This window comes from Camellia sinensis, chromosome 4 (genome assembly GCF_055761805.1).
Source record: "Camellia sinensis isolate YWXY chromosome 4, ASM5576180v1, whole genome shotgun sequence".
NCBI classification, from domain to species: Eukaryota; Viridiplantae; Streptophyta; class Magnoliopsida; order Ericales; family Theaceae; genus Camellia; species Camellia sinensis.
In genome coordinates this window covers 159,190,568-159,208,818 of record NC_138964.1, presented here as the reverse complement: position 1 = coordinate 159,208,818, position 18,251 = coordinate 159,190,568, and the positions used below count along the sequence as shown (strand labels likewise).

The 18,251-nt window shown below is 36.0% G+C and overlaps 1 protein-coding gene across 1 annotated transcript; it reads right to left on the bottom strand.

Annotated features, from left to right (window-relative positions):
- Nucleotides 1-9,293: 9,293 nt before the first annotated feature.
- LOC114314147 (transducin family protein / WD-40 repeat family protein) lies at nt 9,294-16,553 on the bottom strand. The gene is made up of 12 exons (XM_028260602.2): nt 16,067-16,553; nt 13,336-14,444; nt 12,549-12,725; nt 12,268-12,381; nt 11,943-12,047; nt 11,472-11,606; nt 11,334-11,389; nt 11,136-11,238; nt 10,918-11,034; nt 10,622-10,748; nt 10,072-10,202; nt 9,294-9,952 (listed from the first exon to the last, which is right to left on the bottom strand). Exons 1-12 carry the CDS (start codon nt 16,338-16,340, stop codon nt 9,515-9,517), a joined length of 2,886 nt encoding a protein of 961 aa, XP_028116403.2. The 5' UTR covers nt 16,341-16,553; the 3' UTR covers nt 9,294-9,514.
- Between the last annotated feature and the right edge of the window lie 1,698 nt (nt 16,554-18,251).

Sequence of the window (18,251 nt, the reverse complement as noted above, 5' to 3'; positions counted from 1 at the left end):
TGAAAGTAGACAAAACAAAAGTTATTAGAAAATTTTCCAAGTACAAAAAAGAAAGAAAAATGACCAAATAAAGACACTTACTTGGACAGAACGCTGGAGTATTAGAGCGTAGTTTTCGTATTCACTCAACTCGGCGTTCCGATCAAGATCACCAAGAAGGAGGAGAGCGGTACTAAGGGCAACGCCGACGTTTATGTCGTCAGCACTATCTCTAGCCTTGACTGGCTTATCTTCCAGTGTGATTTGAGGGGCCCAAGGGGCATCATGCTTCAAAGACCCCGAGGTGGTTGTATTAGATGACCTCGGCTTCTTTGATTTTGGGGAATCAGATGGTTGGGCCTCGGCATGCCTCTTCTCGGTAACAGATTGGGACTTATCGCTCTCAGCCAATTTAGAAATTGGCAAAATATCCTCAGTATCAACCTGAGACACCTTTGCCTTTGGTTGAGCCTTCTTTATTCTTTTCGACTTCGCAGGGGGCTGAGATTGTGCTGGTAGAGTATCAATGGTTGATGGGATACTGGCCAAGAGATCTTTGGCAACTGCTTTTTGACTACCCATCTCAGCAGAAAAAATGGTACGTCGCCGGTGCTGGCGTTGGGATATCGGGATCAGATATGGAGCCGATGTTGACGGCTGCTCGGCTGGATCAGAGGTCGATCCTTGATCTTGCGGAGATGTGGAGGTAGTCTGAGGAGTTGTGGCAGAAGGAGGAGACAGACTCTTCTTCTTCCTCTTCTTAGGGACATCGAGAAGAGCTGACTTGTATGTAGGAATGAAATTAAGCAGAAGAGGGCCTTACGTTTAAGGACTGGAAAATCCAAAAGTTTCCTCGAGTCTTTGCTGGGAAAAAAAGACTAGCGGAAGCCCTTTGGTGGCTGAGGAAGAGCTGCAAGAAAAACAGAGGTTAGAAGCAGATAAAGTATTGAAGACTTTGAAAAACAATTAAGTATGAACGCAGGGCTCTTACCATTGCCCTCTACAAAAACTGTTCGAGGAAGAGGATAGAGATGGAGGTCCTCGTCTGGAGCAAACTCCCAGTTCCCCGAGTAATGAAATAGTCATCCCCAGCTCCCTTGTTGGAGTCTGGGAGGTCGGCTACGATTTTGTACTCCGTGGACCTCGGCTTAAGGTAGTAAATATAGTCTGTGTCTTTTTTGAGGCCACACATAGTGTAGTAGTACTGGATATTGGCTAAGGTAATCCTAGCATTTTCTTGTTTGGCTAAGGCTATGATGCCATTAATAACTCAGTAGGAGTTGATGGCAAGCTGCATTGGGTTCAACTTATAGTAGTGAATGATTTCACGAAAAAGGATATTGAGTGGGAGCCGAAGTCCGCACTCAATACAAGTTACAACAAGATGGGGCATGGAATCAGCTGTGGGCATGATAGAGTCTTCCTCCCTAGCCAACCTCAGATGGACATCGGCTGGGATGTCAAACTCCAGCCTAAAGTGTTCTAGTTTAGTCGGGGTGTCGACCCTATGTTTCCACACACCCATGATGTCGGCTTGACTAGGAGAAGATGAATTTCAAAAGAAAATGTTTTCAAGGGTTATTAAGACCTCAGCAAAAATTTAAGTAAGTACTGGGGTAAGAATGTGTGGGAATCGTTTCAGTTTTTCCTAAAAATTCGTGGGTTCTACAAACAAATCCCAAACCTAGATCTATGGAAGCAAGGATTGCAGACGAGAATCTGGAAAAACACGGCAAACAGAAACAAGAATATGATTTAGATTCAAGAACAAAGATGGACTACCAAGAACATCGCAAGTACAAAAGGTATGAAATCAAGAACAGTGGCAAAGGTGTAAAAAAGTTATGAACACTGCGTGCGTTCAAGGCGTGAGCAAGAGCAAAGTCATGGAATAATCACATTCAGATATATGATTCGCAAAAACGAATGTTTGAACAAAGCAGTAATGGTAACAAGTAATGAAGAATATCAAAAATTGAAAATAAGAGAAACAGTAAACTCACCGAAGAGAGGAAGCCGGTGTTGAGTTCGCAGAAGTCCGACGAACGGGAGCTACAGAAAGTATTAGCAAGAACCCTCCTGAGGAGGTCAACGGAGCAAATTGCAGAGCTTTAGAAGCTTGAACAATTGGGCGTTTGGAAGAAAAAGCTAGAGAGAGAAAGCTTCAGAGACGATGGAGAAAAGTGAGAAAATAAGGAAAGGGGGAAAAAGTTTTGTTAAAACTTGAAACGGCGGCAAAACAAAATTAATGCGCCTAAAACAACGTGAGCGTCAGACGGCGCACGCATGCGCAAGATGATTTGGAAGCACGTACCAGGTATGATCTAGTGAGGGAAGGACACTTGGCTAAAACAGTTGAATTGTGATGCATGACAGCTCATACGCGTGAAGGAGATCTTGGAAAATTTTAAAAAATCTTAAGGAGGCATGTCGGCCTATAATGATGATCTCGGCTGAAGCCGATGTACTGGCAGGAAGTACCGATATAGGTTCCATCACCTCAGAATACCGAGGTAATAGAACCTAGGGGGCAGTTGTGGGGATATATTTTCTAAGTACCAACACGTGGCCAAGGTGACGCCGACGTGTTAGCCGAGGTGCCACATGTCCAGGTTATGACGCCGAGGTGATCTCGGCTAGGCCGAGGTTATCTCCGAATAAATCAGAATCCGAGATAAGCGGATAAGGGACAAGAGTCCTAGAATGAGGAAGGACTTATGGATAAGGATAACACTCTTAGGGAGTTTATCTTTATCTATTGGAGAATCCTGGATAAGCACTGAGCAGAAGTCCATTGAAGCTAGGCTTCTATGGGGACTAGGATTGAGTTTTCTATAAAAAAGAGGCACCCCCATTGGTCTAAGGTACGCAATTTATATTCTGAACAGTGAGTTTAGCACTATTGATTATCTTTGAGAGATATACTGACTTGATCGTCGGAGTGCCCCCGGGTGGACGAACCACCACCGGAATCTTCTCTTTCTGTTGCAAGTCAGTCAGGTGTCATCTATTTTGCCAGTACTCTCCAGCTGAATAACTAAGTTGGCAGTGTGATCGGAAATTCACTCACACACTTACCAACCCACTACCCTTTCCATCATCACTGTGAAGAACAAAGCTCTGAAGAAAGAGGGAAGCTCTAAAAGAACAATCAAAAACTCTTTCAATAAGGAAGAACAAAACTCTTTGTATTCCTTTTCATTTTTTTCTCCACCATCATCAGGTAAGGCACTCTTATCTCCTTACTTTTTTAGTTTTTTTTTTCCATTCATTTTTTTTTACCTATATATCACGTGTATGATTAAATCAATCGGTATATTTATATTATAAATTTTAAAAAAAAATAGATAAAAATTTGGATTTTTTATTCACTGGATTAATGGACTTTTTTAATTATAAACAAATATTATTTTATTCTCTCATATACAAAACAATCTAAAATAATCCCCTCATTTTCAAAACAGAGGCATTTATATAATTTTTATAATTACGAGGTCAAATCTATATATCTGTATAACAATGGAAGGGTTAGTTTGAAAATGTCTTTCAAATTAATGGTCCAGATCTGTCTTATTTAAAAACAATGGCTCATATTTATTTTTAAAAATATCTCTCTCACAAACTATCTTCAATGGTCCAGATTTATCTAATTTCAAAACAATGACTGAAATTCAAAAGAGATTCAATGGTCTAGATTTATCTAAGAAATAAGATTCAATGGTCTAGATTTGCTTAACTATCAACTTTTACCAATCCATTGCCCTTTGCATCATCACTGTGAAGAACAAAGCTCTGAAAAAGGAAGCTCTGAAAAAAGAAGGAAGCTCTGAAGAACAATCAAAAGCTCTCTCAATAAAGAAGAACAAAACTCTTTGTATTCCTTTTCATTTTTTTCTCCACCATCATCAGGTAAAGCACTCTTATCTCCTCACTTTCTTTTTATTTTTCCGTTCATTTTTTTACCTCTGTGCCACATGTATGATTAAATCAATTAGTATATTTATATTATAACTTTAAAAAAAAATAGATGAAATTTTGGATGTTTTATTCACTGGACTAATGGACTTTTTTAATTATAAACAAATATTATTTTATTCTCTCATATACAAAACAATCTAAAAAAATCCTCTGTAGCCTAACTTTCCGCACTCCTTTCTGAAGGCGAATAGCCCTACAGTTCGGACTCCACTTGTGGTTCTGAATCTGATTTCACAAGTGCAATGGGAAACAGTGAAAACACAAAAAGAGTCCAAATCCGGCAATTCTTTTGAAAAATCGATTTGAATCAAAAATGCCAAAAATGAACTGCTTTGCCAGATTACAGAGTTGCCATCTAAATATTTATTTTGGAAAAATTAAGAAACCCGTGACTCGTGCCAAAGGCCACTTATCCGTCAGCACCAAAGTGTCTTGGCTCAAGAACTTAGGTACGAGAGGGGAAGGTCATGAAATTAAGCACCCCACTCGCCCGATCAAAAATCGGCCTCTACTAATCATGATGTGATTTTTATTTGCATTATATGTTCTTGTTCGATTATTTAATAAATCCTAAAATTTACTATGTAAAGCATACAAGTATAGACTATGCCATTCATTTTGGAATAATTTGATTTCATGTATTTTGAAAAAGTTTTAAAGATGTACAACCCAAATAAATTGAGTTATAAACATGAAAATCAACATCATTCCAAATTAAGCAACACAACCTCCATCCACTGGCATTCACATTCATACAGTTATATTAAATAAGCAAGTAGCCACATGATAGGATGCTTAAACATAATAAAAAACACACACACAAGCGGGATACTAAAGTATAAAAACTTACATATTTACTGACATCCCACGAATAGCTACAAAATAAAGTTAGTAAAACATGCATGATCTTATATACAAAAAAAATCCTAATGCAATTCACTCATGAGATGCAACTAAAGATTCGGCTTCTAAGATATGACATGTGAATCATCTCAAAAATATGAGGTAGCGCACATAATCACATAGGAATTGATTAAATCCACAAATGCAAACTTAGCCGAAGCAAGATACATGAAACATGGATACAAAGCATGGATATAATGAAAAACAAAATATGATACATATTTACAAATAAAGAAAGCAAGTAAAAAAACGGGATAGAAAGAAACGGGGTGGAGAATTGTTACAACATTTTAAATATTACCAATTCGAAAGAGATAACACAATATAAAAATCCTCACAAATACTCAGAATAAAATAAACATAAGAAAATGGCAGCTTCAAGTGCCTCAAAGGCCATTGGAGGTTGATCTTCTTAACGTCGAAAGGCAGCCCAGTTTTGCCTAGAGGTTGCAGGCACGGTCATGAAGGTTGCGGGCGCGATGATGTACTTTTAGGTAGCTACCCGACCAACTAACGGGCTGGGTAGCCCGGTAAACTCGGCCAAACTCTGTTTTCTTAGATTTCAACAATGAAAACAAAACTAAAAACAATATCTATGAGAGTCTCAACTCACCACTTTCAGTTGGATTACAACAATATATAATATGACAAGAAATCAAAGCAAAAGAGCAAAATAAGTAAAAAAAAAAAAAGACAATGGATTCAATATGACATCTAATTGAACCTAACTCAATTTTATTATCTTGTGTCTCTTTTAGTCCAATTTTATTAGCCCTTTTAATTACCTTGCCATTCTTTAGTCATTTTAATCCAAAAATGAGAGTTATGTCCACTAAAATAAGAGAAATGTCAAATAAGGAGTTGTTCTTGGCATGAGAGAGATGTAATGCCCTGGTAATGAACCTCTGAATAGATTAAACCATTTAGCATAGAAGGTCTCTTTCTCATACTAAAAACAACATATATGGGACTTCAATTCACCACTTTCAATTAGATTACAACAATATACAATATAACAAAAAAAAAAAAACAAAGCAAAAGAGCAAAATAAGTAAGAAATGCAAGAAAATAAAAAGTTTGTAAAATTCACCTTCCAAGGAAATGATGAAATCCTTAGTTCACAAACTCCCTCTTGATCACCCTTAAGTGTAAGAAGCGTATTCTCAAATCCTCAATTCGAAATTATGAGTTTATGGTATGGAAATTTGCTAACTCTCTAATTTTTCTCACTTTCAATCACTAAACACTCTTCCTTATGATCAAGGCAATTGATCTTTGGCTATATCAGAATTTTTGGGGTGGTTTTGGTGTATGGAAATGAGGAATTTCAGTAGCTATGACAACTTGGAAGTGTTTTGGAAGATAGGAATGTATTTAGCTCAAAAACTCAACTTTTCTCTCTTTCCTTCCTCTTTTCTCTAGCTCAAATGTTTTCTCCTTAATCTATCCTCTTACTTCTCTCAACAATCTGATGTATCTATATAGGCTAAGCAAGTAGAGAAATAGTAGAAGACAAGGTGAAAGACAAAAGGAAGATATTTGAAGTTAATGGAGCACTAATAGAGCTAATGGGAGACAAAAGTGGAGCATTATCTCTAATGGATCAAGCCTTAGATAATGGAGGCTAAGTGTATATATATTCGGTGATGAATATATCAGAAATTGAGTTAATGAGGTGTCCCAACCAAACCAAAACCCCAAAAAAACAGGTTTTATGCTATTTCGGGCCGGTTCAACAAAATCTACTCTTAAAACCCAACTTCAAACGAACATCTCTCCCTTATCTGGACTCGATTTTAGGTGATTCTTGGGTCTAAATTGAAACCCCAGAAGTCTACTTTCCAATGGTGTAGTCTCACATTTAAATTCTAAATATACAAAAAGATATGCCTAATTTAGTGAAAGCTATTCATTTCCAAGTCAACAAAATCTGCTCTTAAGCCCAACTTCAAACGGGCATATCTCCATTATCCGAACTCGGTTTTAGGTGATTCTTGGGTCTAAATTGAAGCCCTAGAAGTCTACTTTCCAACGGTAGTGGTCTCACATTTAAATTCCAAGGGTACAAATAGATATACCTAATTTATTAAAAGTTGTTCATTTCCTTCTTAATGATTTGATGCTCATTCTTTTCCTAAACTAGTTTTCTTTCATCCCCTCATATTTCCTTCAAATCCAAACCTATCCAAACCTATAAAAAATATCGTTTTTAAATGTTTTTTTAAAGAGTTCACCTCTCTTCCATTTATTTCCACTTTGTCCTTACTTGGTTTACTGAAAAGTGCAATATTTTAATTAAAATGGGAGCCTCAGAACATCGTAGAAATGTTTGGAAAAATATTTTGAAAAAAGGGTTTTAGGTCTAAAATAGTTTGGCCAAAAATGTGTGAAGATTGGGATTAAAGCTCAAATTTCATCTCTCTTATTGAGGATTCTGTGAGAAACACATTCTAATTGTCATTATCGAGTAATCAAAAGAAAGCGCCCAAGTCTTAGGGCCGGTCAAAATGAGGTGTCTACACCCTTCATTTTCAAAACAGAGGCATTTATATAATTTTTATAATTTTGAGGTCAAATATATATATTTGTATAACAATGGAAGGGTTAGTTTGAAAATCTCTTTCAAATTAATTGTCCAAATCTGTCTTATTTAAAAATAATGGCTCATTTATTTTTAAAAATATCTCTCTTACAAACTATCTTCAATGTTCCAGATTTGTCTAATTTCAAAACAATGACTCTAGATTTATCTAAGAAATAAGATTCAATGGCTTAGATTTGCTTAACTATCAACTCTTACCAACCCACTGCCCTTTACATTATCATTGTGAAGAACAAAGCTCTAAAGAAGGAAGCTCTAAAGAAAAAAGGACGCTCTGAAGAACAATCAAAAACTCTCTCAATAAGGAAGAACAAAACTCTTTGTATTTTTTTTTTTTTTTTCTCCACCATCATCAGATAAGACACTCTTATTTCCTCAATTTCTTTTTATTTTTCTATTCATTTTTTTACCTCTGTATCACGTGTATGATTAAATCAATTAGTATGTTTATATTATAAATTTTATAAAAAAAAATAGATGAAATTTTAGATTTTTTATTCACTGGGCTAATAGACTTTTTTAATTATAAACAAATATTATTTTATTCTCTCGTATACAAAACAATCTAAAATAATCCCTCATTTTCAAAACAAAGGGGTTTATACAATTTTTATAATTATGAGGTTATATATATATATATATATATATATATATATATATATATATATATATATATATATATATATATTAGTGATAAAATAATATTTATTTTAATAATTAAAAAATCATAGTATAAATAACTTAAAAATTATTAACATAATATTATTTAGTGTTGACGGTACCTTGTTTGGTTATGTAACCTAATTAATTTCAAATATTTCAATAGTTTGGGAGTAACACAGTGTGTATAACTTCTTTTTCTTTGTTTTGTTTTTGTGAACACCAAACCAAAACTTTACCTTACATTGAGGAGAAAAGGTTACATCAGAAACTAGCAAAGAAACAAGCATAGCAGGAGGAGAGAATCCAATTAGAGGGTAAGGATCTGGCTGTTAGAGCTTTTGCAACCCAGTGGGCTGCCATGTTATTGCGTCTGCTCGTCCAAGAAAAGGAGAGGTGATGTTGTGCTGCAAATTCAGGAATATCCAAAAGCACTGCACTACTTTCCCAAGGAGGAACGTTCTCTGAAACGCAAAGATTAACAACCATCTGACTATCACTCTCAATCTCAACACATGAAAGATTGTAGGAGTGCGCCATAACACAAGCCATAAGCATCAATTGCCCTTGCTATTCCACTCAACCCAAGTGCCCATGTGAGTCCATCATAACTGCTGCCATGGAAACAGGAGTGCTGGTTGCAAAAAGAGGCATCACAATTGATCTTGAGTTTTCCAAGAGGAAATGGTCGCCAACCTGAGACTGTTCTGCTGCGACACTCTAGGGAGCTGACCAGGTCCATGATTACTACTCAAGAAATTGCTGAGCAACCCTCAAGATGTTGGCTTTGGACTTGCCCCAAGAAGAAGGGAGGCCTAGATACTTGGCCTGAACAACCCCCAAGATGTTACAAATAGAGTTTCGGAGTTCCACCGATGCATATGCATTTGCTGAGAACAAGACTTCAGACTTGTCAAAGTCTAAAGATCTGGCCAGATGCTTCGCTATAAACCCTCAAAAACTTTTAACATATTCTCACATTCCACAGGGTCTGCTCTAAATAAAAACTCTCCCTATATTTCCTTTTTCTTGCCCAGATACTTTAAATTAAACCATTCCATCATACCCAATTCAACAATGCCAGTAATACGCTTATCCATTTTCTCTTTCTAAATTAATATTATAGTCCTCATATTATATTATGCTTTCATAAAGCTTCATGGACTTCCACTTCATAAGTAAGTCTATATTAATCTATTCATTTAACCAATTAAATATTAAAATGCACTAATATACACTAATAACCATTGTACATCTTGGCCAAAAAACAATTGAGTCATTTCGACAAACTAAAGGATTGGCCGAGTAAATGAGGTGCTCCTTTACCAAACGTAAATGTGCAAGCTCGAGTCTTCTTATCAACTTCCCAACATTCCCCCTCCTGTGGATTTCTCATTTTTTACCTGTGCTATCATTCTTCATCTTCTTGAGAGATTCAAATAAAGAAGTTTTTTCTTGCTTGTTTGATGACTTTGCAAAAGGATTAGATGGGCGTATTTGTGCCTGATTCGCCTCGCTTACCTTCTTCACCTCTCCACTTTTAGCCTCCCCGTCGTTCTTTACCTCCCCTGTGTTCTCCGACTTTGCACTTTTCTTCTGCTCCATTTTCATCTTCCCAGCTTTAGCTGCTTCTTCTGATATCCCTTTTTTCATAAAGGGAGGGGAAGACAAGTTTTGTGATGATGACAGAATAGCGGGTTCTGAAGTTCTAATATTTTCCATTGAGGCAAAGGATTTGCTGGCCACAAAATCAGCTTTGACCGATGTATCTGTATTCAAATTTGTGAGCGGGAAGGCTGTAGCTGTTGTGATTTCATTTAGCATCCTTTCCTGAAGAAAGGAATATGGTATTCAGATGATATAAAATAAAAATTGGTAGAGAGGCGTTCAATAGGAATGAATTTCTGATGAAGAATAACCAAGACCGTGTTTGGATATTGATGGATTACCTCTAGTATGGTGCTGAAACGCTCTGCCAAATTTGGAAGCTTGAGAGCAGTTACAAGCTTTATTGCACCTTTGACTGATTTTTCGAGTGATAGAAGTTTCACGAGTTCAATAGCCCTCACAAGCTTGTCACCTAAAAATAACCATCACAAGCAAGCAAAGCTCAGTCATGTCTTCCATTTTAAAGAAATTTTATACACAGAAAAAGGAAAGAACAGATTCCATAACCCACTGCACACCAGCATCACCCAACTCAACTAAAGTGCCTGACATAGGAGGGAAAAGCTAGAGTCTGTTTGGAATTAGTTTTGTTTTGTGTTTTCAAAAACAAAATAATAAAAAGTTCAAAAGCACTCATTGTTTTATTATCGTTTTCATTTTTTGTGCAAAAAGTGGGGTCTTTAAGAAAATTTTCTTGGAAACATATTTGGAAACAAGTACTCTGTTTTCCAAAAAAAATGTAAACAGAAAACCAAAAATGAAAATGACCCCAAACTGACACTGTTATTTGAAATCAGTTACAAAAGGTATAGCTAACTTGCACAAACTCACCATTGCAGCAGGACGCAATAAGCTTCAAGATGCATCTATCAAGAGATGCTTCCATATTGAAAGCCTCGTCATCAAGTGAAGTGGTGTCCTGACCGATAGCCACCATTTCTTCAATTCTTTTGTTAATCTACAAGGAGTATCATATAAATAATTCAGTTGTTGAAGTAATAGCATTCTGTTTAACTTCCTAAGAGAAGGGCAAATAGGTAAATACAATATTGTTAATCATCAACAGCAATGCTGATAATCTTTACGATAATGAAGCCAAAATGCCACAACGGGAAAGCAAGGTATACCTGGGAGAGATACAGGTTGTTCAATATAAACTCATTCTCAAGGTTATCGGCTCCCAGATCAGAAGATGCGAGAGGAAATGAAAGATCCAATAGAGTGAGCATTGGTTTCGGGATGACCTGAATAAGAAATTTTAAAAAAAAAACATCAATGTGGATGAACTTCTTGATATTAATAGTAAAGAAACAATAATAATAGCAGAGGTGATGAGATATTCTACCTGTGGGAATGAATCAGGAGATTTGCAAACAACACAAAACAACTTGGTTGCATTCAATCCAACAACCCAATAGTTTTCCTCCAACTTCTTTATTTTCGTAGAACTGCATATTAGATCTTTTTATTTGGCAACTATATAAAAAGAATATTTCAATTACTAGAATCATAACTCAAAATTAGACAAGAAGAATTTTCATACCTGAAGAGTGGAAGCCAGCTGCCTCCATATTGATCGTTGAAAACTCTAAGCACGCCCTACAAATTTACATAAACTTACATCAACTTTCAAAGGAGGAAATACAGGAATATTTTAGTGGCATGACGGAGATGAACAAACCTTGGAATCAAAAGAACATAATTGGCCTTCTTCACTGAAACCAAACCATGTTAGATGTGAACCAGGAGTCAGTGGAAGTTGACCTCTGAGGGTTTGGGTCCCAATATGAATATTGAACACTCTAAACTCTAGCATCTGCATCTCAGGGGAAAAAAAGACTATTTAACATTTCTCCAAGAAGTATGATATGCTCTTGAACTCAAACTATTCACTAAACAATCTATGTTTTGCTAACAAAGCCTTATATTGTGTATACTTGGTTACAAAAACACATCTCATCAGCCATCTCTAACTAGCAGAATTTCACTAATTAAATTCATATGCCATTAGTTAATTCAGCAAGAAAAATAAAGTTCATTACACCTTGGATCAACTAGAAAGTGATACGGGCTCGGCCTTGGATCAACTAGAAGATGCAGAAAAAAACATTAATTTATCTAGGGGATTGTCGAGCAAAATTTGAAAGAATACCTGATCATTTGATGGAAGAGAAGGAGAACCACGTGTGACAACTGCAAGTTCATCCCTGAAGCCTGATGCAGTCACGACTGGCCCATCAAGAGAGAGAACATTTCTCTACAATGTATTGCAAAGTGGCAACAAAGATAAGTGCAGATAACAAGCATACAATTATGAAATATTTAGAAAATGTAACTTGAAATTACATATTACTTTGTAAATAAATAACTAGCATAGTTTACACATCTGTGATAAGGACAATAATTTACTTGTCATGACAAAATGATCATGGATTCGTTTCAAAAAAACGTGAGATAAATAATTTTATATGACAAACCTGCAAGCCACCCTCACTGAAGATGCGAAGAAAATTAAGACTTGTAACAGCAGCTACCCAAGCAGTACCAAGTGCCACAACCTTCACTTCTTCTTCTTCAAAACGCATAGACCACTGGAATTGCATTAGTTAACAATCAGCAATGGTGAAGCTCCCTCATAGTTTTTTCAAGAAGGTAATTTTACATTTGTAGATGTTGCGTCTAGTTATGAGGATGCAGATATTGAAGCATGAGAGTAAACCACAAACACAAGAAATACTATAAAAAAAAACTAGCCAACCTCGCTGTTATTTGCCCAGCTGCTGAAGGGACGATACATGAGAGTACTCATGCCCTTTTCACCCTTGCATGGATTTGCAAACACACTTCCGTTTTCATTTAGTGCAGCCATTGTAAAACCAAAGTAATCAGTCATTGACGGAACTCGAGGGCCTCTTCCAGTGTCGTGAAAATCTATCTGTTCCGTGTTATATGATAATATTAGTAATTAATATGGGTTGTTTTGATTTGGAACACTGAAAATTTAAGTGTGATACATCAATTCATTGCCAGCAATCTTAAAGCCATCTCATAAATAGGGAAGTGAAATGGTAAATTGTCATAGTGACAGTGAAATATAAATTATAATGTACTCCTAGCACATAATATAGAATTTTTTATTAGTAGCATTGCATGAATGTGAGTGGCCTACAACAATCCATCATCCGTGTCTTATGTATAGGACAAACGTTTCACTGAATTAAAATTGAATTCATCAGGTGCACGCTTGATTCAGTTTAAGATTATGTCAAATGGGATCTGATTTGATTCGATTATGAACTTAGTATATTTTAGTACATATGGTTTCTATTTGAATCCTAAAGGGTATATCACAACTGACAAGCATCAACGGAGTTATCAATACAGCTTCTTCATGCTTTCAATTTTCTCTTTACATAATACAGACTGGTTAAAATTACCTAGCTTTTTTCTTGCTTCACTCATTAAGCAACAAAAGCACCATAGCATCATTATTATTTATTAAAATTACAAAGACAAATGATAAAATGAAACAACAATTTGGATACCTCAATATGGGAGTATCCATCGTGTTCAATGGTGGTTATGCTTCCGAGCATGTTGTAACAGAGAAAGCGCCTTTTTCCAGGCTGCACGGGAGTAGAACCTGGTTGAAAAGCCTCCTGCATTTTTGACCCTGCTGAGATAATTGTGCTCTTTTGTACCTCCTTCCCCTTTTCCATTGTTTCCTTTCGACTACGAGAGGCTTTTTTCTGGGATTTTGGAAGCAAGCTCAAATCATCATTAATCTCTTCATCAAAATCGTCACTATATACAGACTGTTTTCGCAATCTTTTTCTGCTAGGTGGTTCAGATTCATCATGGCTATCTTCACCAAGATCACTTAAACTACCAGATATATTAGGTTCCTCTTCCTCTTCCTCTTCATCAAACAAGAGGAGACCATTATTGTTCTTTGATTGTAAACTAGGAATACCTTCTGTAGGAGATTTCATTGACGATGGAACGGCCGATTCCCAAATACCATACTTCCCCATAGCATCAATAACAGCCAATGCATTTCCAGTTGGCTTCCATGACATACAGCATATTACATCATCAAATTTCTGCCTGTCAATGTCCAGCCTCTGATCCACATCCCAGATCAAGACCTGTCTGTCTAAACCAGAAGTGGCCATATATTTCCCATTAGGTGACCAAGACAGGAAACAAATTCGTTCCACATGATCACCTCTTAAGGAGAATAGCTTTTCAGCTGTGTCTCTATCATACATCACAACATCATTTTTCAAACCAGGGACAGCTAACACCTCACCATCTGGACTCCAGCAAAGTATATTCATGACAGAAAAATCCAAACCAGTGTCAGGAACAATGCCTTTGAGAGTGTGTAATGCTATTCCAGATTGGAGTTCCCAATATATGACTGTCCCAACTGAATCAAGTGAACCCAGGTACTCACTTTTAGGATCAAAAGCTAAACCAGTGACTGACCCTTTATGTCCTTTCAGAACCCTTGCAATTGAACCATCTATAGTATTGATAAGTTTAATGCCCTCATCATCACCAGCGGCTGCCAACATGCTACCAGATTTATTAAATGCAAGCACACGAATTGGCAATGTAAATCTGGTGATGTTGGTCTGAAACTCTCCACCTGACAATATTATTTATAAAAAGAAAAATTAATCGAATTAAAAACTTAAAACAACTATTTGTAAAACTGTAACATGATTAAAATTATCTCAAACATTTGTGTTGGAAAGCTTGATATATACATTGTTGGACACATTTCCTAATAACTTTAGCTTTTGAGACAATAAGTGACTTAATATAGAATCAAAGCTCAAGTTGGGAGAGGTATTTGGGTTCAAGTCTCTTAACACCAAGTACCACTTGATAGACAACTAAGGCCCCGTTTGTTTTCAGAGGTAAAATGAAAGGGATTCATAGTGAGGGGATTCATAGTGAGGGGATTAAGTAAAATTGTGTTTGTTTTGATGATAATTGTTAGTGTAGGAATTGTTAAATTATTTTTATATAAAATAATAAAACAAATAAAAAATATATAAAAAATTAAATATTAATATTTAAAAAAAAAAAATTCCCATTATATAAAAAATAAAAAAAAATTCTAATCCCCTCACTATTTTTCTAATACCATCTTCACCTCCTCCATCTCAATCCCCCTTCCAACCTCCATCTATATCACCTCCTCCATCCTAATCCCCTTCCCAACTCTACAAACAAACACAACACTAAATAACCCCATCTCCATCCTAATCTCCTCCCATCTATTTAACCCCAAAACAAACGGGGCCTAAGTGGCTATCTAAATAAATAAAAACCCTTTCATTTTGTCCTCTAGTATATTTGCTTATATTAAATATTTTGTCCAATGTACTTTAATGCATTGCAAATTAGGGACTAAATCGTCTAAATTTTTTAACATAATGTTTGGCATAAAATACTGGATATCCCTGGGCATGATAGATACAGTGACATTCAACTTGCTTATGGCTATGAGTTTACAAGTGGTGGGAGCCAGAAGAGCTGACTTTAAAATGTGGGGGAAAAAAAAATTCTATAATTCAAGAGCTGCTTGAATTTAGCAGGGGTTTACCTAACACCTCTTTTATTATTTTAAGACCTTAATCAAGCTTTTACAATCTTCTTAACAAACTGGCTCTTAACCATCCCCCAAGGACTTCTACATGTACCTAAGCGTTTAACCAACAAAGGACTCACTCAAGACCATTCTCCAGAATTAAACTTCAATTTGCTTATCCAACGCAATTCTCCGACATTGACAAACAAATTTTAACAGGCAACACTCTTTTGCCCGTCTTGCCATTCAATTTCAGCTCATGTAGGAAACTTCCAACATTACCTAATTGGATCCTCTGCTAATTTTTATAATTTTTTTGGAAAAGAAATGCATCTTAATATGCTTTATTTAAATCGTTATCATATTGCACTACAATCTCTTGCACAGAGTCAATGACCAAAAAGATGCACATAGATCTAAGAGTTCCACCAATGAATTAAAGGCAAAACCGAAGTGAGATAAAAGAGGTTTCAAGCAAATTAAACAATACTAGGCAAATAAACCTGATTTGAAACAATAAATCACATCCAATCCTTCGATGTCGCAGAAATTTTAAAGCAAACCAACTGATTCACACACATATTTTCCATCGTAATTCAACATTTGCTGATTAAATTGACATTTCTAAAACACTTTTACGCAAGAGATCGAGAAAATCAAACAAGAATCACCTGGAAATTTGTAGAGCTTCACGGAATGATCCATAGATCCAGATGCAAGGCAAGTCGAGTTGGGGCTGAGAGCCAAGCTAGTGACTCCATCGCGGTGATTGCGGAGAATACTCGGCGGGCTCGAAAGCAAAAGCGGATCGTGAATGAAGATCGAGGAGTCGGAAGAAGACGAAGTGACGATGTGCTGAGCTTGGAGGTCCCACAGGATCGAACAGTATGTGGCGGCGCCATTGTTCTTGTGAGCTTCTCGAAGCTTCACTGTTCTGATTTTCATGGCTAATTGTTGATCTTCTTCTTCTTCTTCTGCCGTGGAAAATGGTGGTGTTAGGGTTTGATAAAGGGGGTCGAAAATGTGAAGTTAGATTTTGATTTGGGCGGGAATTTGGGGTTTGGATTTCGCGGGAGGGTACTATCCCGTTTTTGGAGTTGAATCACCCAAACAGGTCCTTTTGATTTTGGGTAAATTACACTCACCACTTATGAATTTTCATAAAAATAATACATGGATAAATTATAAATATAACTTTTGAGGTTGGCTTAAAATATAATTTGTTTTTTATAATTTTGAAAATTATGTCTCATCTTTTGAAGTTTATAATTTTATAATAAATTATCTATTTTATTAATAAATCATCAAGTCAATTAACAGTTTTAAATTATGTCAACAAATTATTTCAATTAATAATTCAGATAATTTTAGCATTGTATTAGAAAGTAGTTATAAATTTTATTTTTTCAATTAATTTAGTTAAATAAAAAAATTGACAATGAGATATCTGTAATTTTTCAACCTATAAGGGCCAATTCATATTTTAAACAAATTTCAAAAAATATATATTCAAAATACAATTAGTCTTACACTTTTGACATAATTACACTAGTCTCTCTTGAGGTTTTGTTTGGTACGATAAAATGGGCTGGAATGGAATGTTCATCTTAGCTTTGCATTTTCTTTCCTTTGTTTGGTACACCTTATTTAAATGGGAATAGTCATTTCATTGGAATGGTCATTCTAACAAAATAAGGGAATGTCTATTCTTTATTCTAACCTAAGAATTGCCCATTTCATTCCATTCTATCATGGAATGACCATACAATTTTATTATTATTTTTGTTGGCACTTAAAAAAAATATATATTAGTTAACAACTACCACTATTATGTTCTCCTACCACCATATTGCCGCTGCCACCCTATTGGCACCCCAACCACCACACCCTCCTATTACCAATGTTGCCATTACTATAGCGATTCCAATTTTGACCCGTTGTCTATTGTATTCCGGACTCGGGTTGGTATATTTAGGATGGTTATTCATATCTTATTTCCCTTATCTCCCCTTTTATTTTGGTTATTGGGTTGTAATTGTGCGTTTGGAATAGATTGGTTACTTGTATTTCCAAACCTTTGATACTTAGATTTTGGCTCTTCCGCTCGAACGGGCATTCTTGCGCTCGAGCGAGCTTTCACAAATTTTGCTCCTCCGCTCGAGCGGGACTTGTAAACTCTTAGTATTTTTGACAGACCTACAAATACTGGAATAGTGCATTGGACGCTCAAGCGTCCAGTCTCACACTCAAGCGGAACTTTGTGTTTGACGCTCGAACGTCACTTTCCACGCTCGAGCGAACTGTATGTATAACAATCCGTAAAGATGTCATCTTGAATCACTTTTTATTCTCTCTCTCTTTAAAACTCCCCAAATATCTAGATCTTAAGTTTCTCTCTCTAAAACTCGCATTCTCTCTTCGATTTCATCTAGATCCGTTAGGATTTCCACCCTAGTGCCTTTGAGAAAAAAGGTAGAGCGCTTCAAGATCTTCATTTTGATCTAAATATAAGTGGGTTTCGGTGTTCTCGGTGTTTCACTCTTGCTTGGCTCGTTTTCACTCTTTGAGGTAGGGATTTTCTACAATTTCATATAGTTTTTAGCTTAGTTATTTGTGATTGTGTAAAAATTGTGGGATTTGGGAGTAGTTTGATCAAACCTAGGGTTTGGGGGTAAAATGAAAAAATGAGAGGTTCTGGTAAATATGAAATAAATGAGTTTGGGAATTGAAAATATGTTCGTGTTGTGTCAAAATGGTGGATTTTGGTACTTGGGTTGATATTTGGAAAAAGAGGTTCTTGCCTTAATTGGATCAAATTGTTATTTTGTATAAATAATTGAATTTGTCATTGAAAAT

What these genes read in the sequence shown, in the direction of transcription:
- LOC114314147 (XM_028260602.2), bottom strand. Translation starts at nt 16,340, where the DNA reads ATGAAAATCAGAACAGTGAAGCTTCGAGAAGCTCACAAGAACAATGGC. An exon ending in GAAGCTCTACAAATTTCCAG is followed by an intron (nt 14,445 to 16,066) that starts GTGATTCTTGTT and finishes TAATATTGTCAG; the next exon opens with GTGGAGAGTTTCAGACCAAC. An exon ending in GCTGGGCAAATAACAGCGAG is followed by an intron (nt 12,382 to 12,548) that starts GTTGGCTAGTTT and finishes ATGCAATTCCAG; the next exon opens with TGGTCTATGCGTTTTGAAGA.